The sequence below is a fragment of the Stylophora pistillata genome, chromosome 1, assembly GCF_964205215.1.
Source record: "Stylophora pistillata chromosome 1, jaStyPist1.2, whole genome shotgun sequence".
NCBI classification, from domain to species: Eukaryota; Metazoa; Cnidaria; class Anthozoa; order Scleractinia; family Pocilloporidae; genus Stylophora; species Stylophora pistillata.
Window position 1 is genome coordinate 54,986,246 of NC_142519.1, and position 9,659 is coordinate 54,995,904.

Sequence of the window (9,659 nt, forward strand, 5' to 3'; positions counted from 1 at the left end):
GAGTTAAGCATCAGCCTAATGGGCCACTAGGCTCGTAAACAGACTTTACCTTTACGTTTCATAAGCAACTTGATATAACTTTTGAGTGCTTTTGAACTACGAGGCAGTTTGCATGTGTTGTCAATTAATGTTCATTTTACTCTTAATTCTACTAAAAAGGCCTCAGCTTGCTTGTTACTGATATTTGTTTGTTTGTTTTTTTTTTAATGTAGCAATAGAAAGGGAACTCTCCCAATTCAGATGTTGAAGTTATGTATTTAATATGTATGTAGGTGGGATTTTCCTGTATGAATGTGAGGATGATACCTTAGCTACTGTAACCAAACTTCAAAGAGTATTTTATATTTTAATATGAAATTTAAAAAAAAATTGTAAATTCAGATACATCTCAGGCTACTCACTGATAAAAGAACTATAATTATGGTAACCATAATTCCAAAGGTTGGGATGTAGTGAAATCTTTAATTGGATTTACACTTTGTCCCAGGCTGGAAAGCATTACATTCCAATGTTGAAAACATTTTGTCCAGTGTTGGAGTAAACTGTTGTCCATTGTTGGAGAGTTCTATTATCCAGTATTGGAAACATTTTGTCCAGTGTTGGAGTATACTATTTTCCAGTGTTGGAAACACATCGTCCAATGTAGGAGAGTTCTATTATCGAATGTTGGAAATGTTTTGTCCAGTATTGGAGTATATCATAATCCAATTTTGGAGATGACTTTGCCAGTGTTGGAAAGTAAAGTGGTCCAACATTGGAAATATGGAATCCAATGTTGGTATATCTCATATGATTTACCAATATTGGTAAACATATCCAGTTACCAATATTGAAATACCAAATGGGTTTACCAATTACATACCAATGATATCAAAGTGATTAACAAATTAACTTCCAATGTTGGAAAATGTATTTTTTCCTGTGAAAGTGGAGTTTCGATCTGGAAAGAGTTATGTCGCCTCACGGTTAGCTCAATGGATAGTGCACTGGACTGTTGTGCGGGAGGTCGAGGGTTCGAGCCCAGGCCGGACCAACACTCAGGGTCTTAAAATAATTGAGAAGAGTTGCTACCTTTCTATAACATCAAGAAATGGTTAGATATTCTAGTCTTCTCGGATAGGGACGAATAAATGGAGGTCCCGTTTCCTGCAGGGTTGGGGTAGGAGACGTTAATTTCCCACGCACGAGATTACTGTGTGATGGATGTCCTCCCCTGGGGTGGGATGGGTTGGAGGGTGGACTAGCACGAATGGTTCCTATGTTTCTTTCTAGTCCTGCCCCACTGCAAAACTTAATGCAGTGAAAATGGACTAAACTAAATTAAATTATTAAATTGAATTAAATTATATGCCACAATAACGTAGATTGTTCGGATTCGCGTGTTTTTTCAAACCTGAGTTGATGTTATCAACTTGAAAACAATTTTTCACTAGAGAGGGGCAGGTGGCTTCGCCCTTGTGATAACAAGAAGAGATGTAGAGAAGAGTCTCACAACTGAATATTTGTTGCCTTGTGTCTCCCGATCCAAAATAGAACATCACTTGAGGATACAACACTGTAGTTCTGCATCAGATATAAGCCTTTGGAAGGTGAATTTACTAAATGGCTCTTGCAAAATAAATATTGGGTCTATTTTTACACGAAGTCTCGCTTTTGTTTTCACAACTTTCCTCCCACATCGCGAAAATTAAATCTCGCGGAACATGCCTCGTGATCTTTTGCGAAATTAAATGAAATGATCGCAGAAAATTATAGCAATAAGCGCGATGTTTATCCCACCCCAGTTAAATAATCGATCACACGAGCCAACTGTGTGGAATCTGGTGACTAGTAGTCTAGACCGCAATGTTATTAACCTGCGGTGTGCGTTCGGCACATGCGCAGAGACAGTTAAAAAACACGTGCTCGAGTGCATGAGAGAACCGCCATGTGACAGAGCTGAATAACGAAAAGCTACGTCAGAAAGTATGCGGTCATCAACGCGGGCTCAAGTGTTCTAGGTCTAAAATTTAGCGAAATTAGCGGAAAATAATAAGGGCAGACTTTTGAAACCGAGGACCTCTGTTCTCGTCGAAGGCACTTTCCTATTTCCAGAGGTTTTAAGGAGAATATTAATTTTTTAAAATTTTTAGGGGGTGTACAAGTTTTTGGAGGTCGTTTCTGTAAAAGAAAAGCAGCAAAGAAAACGATGCCTCGAAGCAACAGACTAGGAAATGAACCATGCGAACGACTCAAAGTCCGTGTCTTTGCGGCAAAACCTAACGCATGCGTATACGTTATTCAGGTCTGTCCCGCCATGTCGAAACTTGTACTCGCTATACTCGTTCTGTTGTTTTACTAAGCGTGGCGGCCCCGTTTTATTCTGCCACTGTTAAAAGTTTCTGATTAAGTATTTGTTGATTAAAGTCGATTAATTTAGTCTTGTGGTTTACACAAACTGTCAAGAATTGTCAAAGTGTTGATTCTACACACCAGCTGAAGAAACCATTACAAAAGTTTTTTTAATTCATAACAATCTGTTTCTCCGTGTAAAGAGAAACATTCAAATTTAGTTGTTCCAACAATTTATCCAGCTTATTTGCCGCGAAGTTGAATCGGTCAAATGAGAGAACTGTCAAGAATTGTCAGTGTTGGTTCTACACACCAGCTAAAGAAACCATTATAAAAGATCTTTTAATTCATAACAATCTTTCTCTCTGTGTTAAGATAGATATTCAAACCTAACTGTTCCAACAATTTATTCAGCTTATTTGTCTCGAAGTTGAACACATTTTCTCCAAGTCTCTTTTTCATCGAACGTAAATTCGTTGTTATCGAATAGATATCGATGAAAGATCAGAATTTTTCCTGCTTCGCGAAAATTTTCTTCTTATTGCGGGAAGTAATTAATTTACCAATTCACATGTCTATCTTAACACGCAAAGGTAACAATATCGTCGTGGTGACTGTGTTAATCAAAAGGATCGGTTCTATTTTTCACGAAGGTCTTTCCCCTTAAATAAATCAACTTTTCTAAAATCAACTTTTAGTTATGACAAGAGAATTTTCCATACTGAAAATTTGCTTTATATTATTTCGAAAGCTGAAGAAGCTTCTTTACAAGCTGAGTTTTATGTTACTTGAGGTTATAATGAATTTATCCCCTCGGGCGCTTGTCAATTATGTTTCTCACCTTTTCAATTCGCTCACTCTTAAGAGTTGTTATCAACGCTCGAAAAAAGAATTTGTTTCCACGCCCGGCCTTTGTAGTATTCCCCATCAGTCCGATTTACCCAAAAAGAGTATGGGTCAGTTGTTTAAACAAAGCGGATTAGCCGTTGTTTGACAAAGCCGCGTTCTAGGCCATCTTCAATTTAGCCGAAACCTTTTATCTGAACATTTATATTTGTGAACAATGTCAAGAGGGCCGAAAGCTAGTATTGGAAAGACATCTATTTAATTAAATCGACCCTCTTATAGAGAATCCATCAGGCTAAAAAAAACGGTGGTTTCGGCTAGACCTCGAGTAAATAACCGGAAGGCTATGTTTTTCATTGTGGTGATAATTTTTTCAAATGGGTGACAAGATGATTTAAAATAATGAGTAAAAAAGCATTATTATGACATTCAAATGAATGCTTTTAACGTTTACGTGTGAGAGGAAGCAACACCACTCGCTATCATTTGCAAGATCATTCTTATTTTTTCGCGGCTAAAGGATCAGTTATATTAACCTTTCGTCCGATCCATTTTATTTCATTTCCTTGGAAGAGAAATACGAAGGACTACAATTTTTCGAAATAAATGCAATTTATTTCGGGGCGCTCTTATGAAATTCGTTGTTGAATAAAAGATTGATACTTGAGGCCACTTTTTATGATGGATTTCCATTTAGTGTCTTCGAAAAGGCGTGTTGAACTGCTATTTAACTGCCAATCAAATGTCAACACATTAAGAATAAAGCAAGTAAGTGAATAAAAGAACTTAGAACATTACCTAGTCACTCACGTATAGCCAGTCTCTCTTCTTTCAGCTTGTGGTTCGTCTTTTAACAGCCATGCTCGGCCACTCAAATCCGAGAAACGCCTCCAAACCAGTCGACGAAAACTACCCCGAGTTTTTTTATATCGGTCTCTTCGTTATAAACGCCGTATTTTCCATTACAGCTTCTGTGGGAAACTTCTTTGTTCTCGGTACAATTTGGAAATCCCCAGCTTTGCATCGCCCGGGGAATTTGCTCCTAAGTGGGCTGGCCTTGTCAGATATCGGAGTCGGTCTGATAATCCAACCGTTTTTCATCGCAGTTCTGATTTACGAGCTGGAAATGGGAATAGAAAACGTACTACTGTGGAAAATCTTTAGATCTACACAAGCCATTTTCTTGTACGCAACGATTTTGACTTTAACTTCGATCAGTGTTGATAGATGTCTTGCACTGATGCTGCACATGAGGTACGTTTCTATAGTTACCATCAAAAAGACTACCACCTTACTGTGTATCATATGGCTTACAAGCGTTTTGTACGCCATGACGGTGTTCATTAGCACGCCTTTTTATCGCAATTTGTCGATCGTGATACTTGCCTTGTGCCTGGGGGTGAACATTTCAACGTGCTCAGCAATCTATCGCATCTGCCGTCGACACCGCCTTCAGATCCAAAGTCAAACTCATGGACAACATAGTTCCGCAATTTTTGACTTAAAACGCCACAGAAAATCTCTCATCACCATGATTCTCCTGCTGATTTTACTACTTGTCTGTTATGCCCCTTACATTTACTTGCGTACAGCTGTCAATTATGTTAATTGGCCTAAACCTATGAGAAAGTTTCTCATGCGATATTCACTCTCTCTTATTTACCTCAACTCATCGCTCAATCCGCTGGTGTACTGCTGGCGCATGAGGGCGATTCGTTCGGCAATGAAACAGTTTTGGAGATCACTCTTTTTGAGCAAATGATTTATATCGTTTGCTTTTCACCCAACCGGCCTTGTCGCAAATATTCAACAAAGAGACAGATGCTCCGACGGTTTTCATATATACATACGAACTTTACTCAAATAATGATAATCATAAATTGTCATGGACGCGTGGGTAGTCAAAAATTATCTTTGCAGGCCGTGCTTTAATTAATTTACCCTTAAACTCATAGAAGCGATTAACATGTAACCTCTTCCTATGATAGCCATACATAATCTAGCTTACAGGTAACGAGGATATTAAAACTCAACAGGTAGAAGTTTGGTGTCTTGATTTTGCACCAAATTCCCCAAACAAATGTGTAGCAACTGGAGGGGAGAGTTAATAATCAGATTTTAGGATTAAAGGGTTTGTGCAATACATTAAAATGAAATGAACAAAGTAACCAGCAAAATACAGAAAAATACATCAATACACGGAGATATGCGATCGTTTCAAATAAAGAACTTTGAGGAAGGAAACAACGAAAGCATTGATAGAGGAAAATGAAAATGGATTGGACTTGCATCACCCGTACCGCCCTCGAATGGAACCATCAGGCTTTCAGAACGAGAGACCGTCCAAAGCTGTCTTGGAACTGTAGTATGCAAGATAAGCCCCCTGAAAAAAAACATCACTGGAACAATTCAGAGACCTGCCGATAATATAATCCTATTACAGACTATCACAGCAGGAGCAGGGATGTCCAAATCCAACTACACGGAAACCTTATTACCAAACTATAAATCTAGTGAGGTGTTATTAGGGATTTGCATATATTAATCATAATAAACTTAGGTGCAGCCTTTCCTTACATCTAGGCAGCTCGGAAAGCCGCAAAACTCTAGAAGAGAAATTCATCTTTTAAACCAGCACTCTTAATCCCCACGCTATCAACGAACGCTTTTCATTCAACTCATTTATTCTTGATTTTCTCGTTATCATGTTCCCACCCACGGCGAAGTTCTATTTTCACACTCAACCCATACTGAATTCTTCTTTTCGCTCTGACCAAGGGCTAACGCTCGAAACGTCAGCTTTGAAACTCTTTAACGGTGGCCAATTTACATTATTAGCTCAGTTGATAAAACCAAAATTCCCTTGTTAGGCGAATTCATGTTTGGCCTAACTTACATAAAGATGAACATACACATGAAGAAGAACGAAGAATACTGAGCAACGCAATAGTCCATTTTACATTTGCTTGCTTGGTTGCCAAGCCTTTGAATAGAAGTGAGGCTAAAGGTGACCTTGTTATGACACAAACGTTGCTGCTTTTTAAATATAAATTACTTTGTTATCATGCTAACCATGGACTCAGGTCTCTATCACAACAAGGACACCTTCAGTCTCTCTCCAAATCAAAGGCTTGGCTACTAACTGTCAAGTGGTCTATTCACGCGTGAAGGTGAAAATCCATTTTAACACCTTTCTGTTCGTTCTCCGCCCAAAATATGGTTCTCAAACTTGGATTTACCTTCTCTTACATGTCAAATCAGCTAACCTAGGCTTTGCGTGCATGTAGCTTTTAATATAAAAAAAAATTGTGTAAATAATAACTTGAACAGAAACTCAGTGACGAAAGACACAATTGAAACGATATTACCCAGCTTGAGCAAAGTGAAGTTATTAAATTCGATTGATTGGCATCTCTTGAACGATACATGCAGAGAAAGAAGGACGCAGTTTTAGTGATAAATTCAAGACTTTGTTGAAGACATAGACCTTCCACAAAGGAACAAGGATAAGTCTGCAAACACGGTATCACTGCGGAAAAGGGAAAAAGGTTTTCAATTCTACGTGCTTGCTTAAAAGAACCTTAACCTAATATGTAAACTTTCCATTTCCGAGCCGAGCAATAAAGTTTATTGGTTCAGAATCGATGACAACTAGATCCGCCTTCTTTAAAAGATTAATTTGGTAAATGAAAACTTTCTCCAAAGAACCAAAAAAATGTACCATTTAGATTCCAGGATAAATTTCACCGCTCTTCATTTGAAGGGGAATTTTATCCGGTAGTCAATTTGTCTTTACAAAAGTCAGTAATTAGAACATCTCTAAAAAAGATAAAGTAAACAAGGCCTTTTCCTGACCGAAGCAAAGTGCATTTCACTTAAAGACAGATCTCTGATATTACTGATTGTTCAGTTTTAATTTCAAGTAGGAACTTTAATTTCTCCGGCAGTCACAGTTTTGTATGCAAAGACAAACAATTGATATAACATCATCTAGTCGGGTATTACACCAGAAAGAAGGAACCTCTCAGGTAGCACACTACATTGTCAGATAATTTCAATAATCTGTGAAATTTTACACGTTTACATCCATGTATAACTCTACAAACTCGAGCGACAAGGCCAAACTAGGCGATAAATTTCACGCCGACGTCTACACTGTCATCTGCGTCCTGAACATCGTGTTTTCCTTGTCGGCATTTTTAGGGAATTTCTTAGTTCTCGGCGCAGTTTGGAAGACACGAACCTTACACCAGCCTACGAATTTGCTCGTCTCTGGACTCGCTTTGTCTGACTTGGGAGTTGGAGTTCTAATTCAGCCATTATTCACTTTGTTTTTGATTTTGGAAATAAGATCAGGGGGATATTCTCCAGATCAGTGGAGGATCTTTAGATCTGCGCAAGCCATTTTTCAGTCGGCGACTGTTCTGACGCTAACTTTGATTAGCATAGACAGGTATCTCGCTCTCCAGCTGCATTTACAGTACGTTTCCATCGTTACTATGAAAAAGACAGCCACCTCACTGTGTTTTGTATGGGTTACAAGCGCTTTCTGTGCAACAACGGTTTTTATCGACAATGAGTTATATCGTAACTTCTCCATCACACTTATACTGTGGTGCCTCGTGATAAATTTTTTCATGCACTTGATAATCCATCGCATTTGTGGCCGTCACCGAGTCCAGATTCAAACTCAATTACGAGCACAAAACGGGCCAGAAACCGCTAATATTAAACGCCACTGGAAATCTCTTATCACCATGATTTTCTTGTCAATTTTGCTCATGGCGTGTTATTTTCCTTTCATTGGTATGCGTACTGTTGTGAACTTCGTCGATTGGTCATCAACGCTCAAGAGGTTTCTAATGAGGTGTACTCTCTTTTTTGTTTATTTGAACTCTTCTCTCAATCCGCTAGTCTACTGCTGGCGTATGAGAGCGATGCGTTCTGCTGTAAAGCAGTTTTGGAAATCTCTTCGCCACTGAGAGCGCTTTGAGTGAGTCTACGACAGCCTAAAAGCTAAAGAGGCTATGTGCACGTATAAACTGCGGGGCGCCTCATGACGAAACCATCATTTTTTTGCAACCGTTTTAGTAGATTTTTCTAACACTCAGTTCAAATTTTTTATTTCTTGGCTCGAACTCTTAATACAGTGTGTTTCTTCCCGGGACTAGCTCAGCCTCGGCTTTACTCAAAACAATTTCACTTATTCCGTTTAGTACAACTCAACTCTGCTCTAGTCTGATCTATCTCTGATTGAAAAATGCTGCGCACCAGCTTATAAAGGTGACACTAAAGATAACACTACTAAGCTGTCAATCTTCTTGCATCGTCATCGTTCTATTTAAGCCAGCGAATCACGTTACGACAGATCCTGCACACTAAGTATGCGCCTTCGAGTTGTTTACGCAGTTACAAATCATTTTCTACCTTAATTTTCTTACTTTCAGGATTAAGATCGGCCAGAACAGAAACAAGATTGATAATATAAAAATTATAATTAATCTATTGGCAGAATTAGAATCATACTTGAAAAGATATCTTACGAGAAAATAGCCTTAGAAGATTGTTACATAACAACAGAATAAACAGAAAATTCGGGGAAGAAGGGGCGTTCGCGAGTACCGCCCCCAGAAATACTATGTGGTCTTATCTAATTTAAAATTCAGCGCGGAGATGAAAAGGCATAAGCTGTTTACACTCAGGGTTACCTTTAAGAAAGAGGTGTTGAAGGTGCTTAATTAAAATTTGAGAAATATTCCTGGATCGCGAGTTTGACATAGAATTTGATCCAAAAACGAGTCTGAAAATATTCAAAAGTATAAGAAGTAGGAATTTCCAGGAATTCCTGTACGAGGTTAACTTTTACCAGAGAGATTTACTCTCCTTCTTAACCAGAAAATTGACATAATTAAAAACATAGCTTACCACAAATACTACAACGAGTTCTAATCACCATAGAAACTGAACATCTGCTTCCAAGCCAAATTCAAAACCACAATAAGAAAAAGGTAAAAGAAATTGTACTTAGATGAGACCGCCAAAAGGAATAAGAAATAATCGACCGCCTCCTGGTTAGCTCAGTGGATAGAGCGCTGGACTGTTGTGCGGGAGGTCGAGGGTTCGAGCCCCGGCCGGATCAACACTCAGGGTCTTAAAATAGTTGAGAATATTTGCTACCTTTCTATGACATCAAGAAATGGTTAGATATTCTAGTCTTTTCGGATAGGGACAAATAAATGGAAGTCCCGTCTCCTGCAGGGTTAGGGGTAGGAGACGTTAATTTCCCACGCATGAGATTACTGTGTGATGGATGTCCTCCCCTGGGGTGGGATGGGTGGGTTAATAGAGGGCCACAGGATTATCAGTTTAACTACTGTCACGTGCTACCCTCTTGAAATAAAGTCTCTCTCTTTCTCTCTCTCTCTGCTTGCTATAATTTTTTTGCGTCGAATGGCTTAAAATAGTATTTCCATTCCTTTCCC

The 9,659-nt window shown here is 38.7% G+C and overlaps 1 protein-coding gene and 1 pseudogene across 1 annotated transcript; both read left to right on the forward strand.

Moving 5' to 3' along the window:
* The first annotated feature begins 3,976 nt into the window (after positions 1-3,976).
* Positions 3,977-6,818, forward strand: LOC148743173 (trace amine-associated receptor 9-like). Its single transcript, XM_088763257.1, has one exon. The coding sequence runs from the start codon at positions 4,037-4,039 to the stop codon at positions 4,937-4,939; it is 903 nt and encodes a 300-aa protein (XP_088619383.1). The 5' UTR covers positions 3,977-4,036; the 3' UTR covers positions 4,940-6,818.
* On the forward strand, positions 6,604-9,302 carry LOC148743174 (melanocyte-stimulating hormone receptor-like; annotated as a pseudogene).
* The last annotated feature ends 357 nt before the right edge of the window (positions 9,303-9,659 follow it).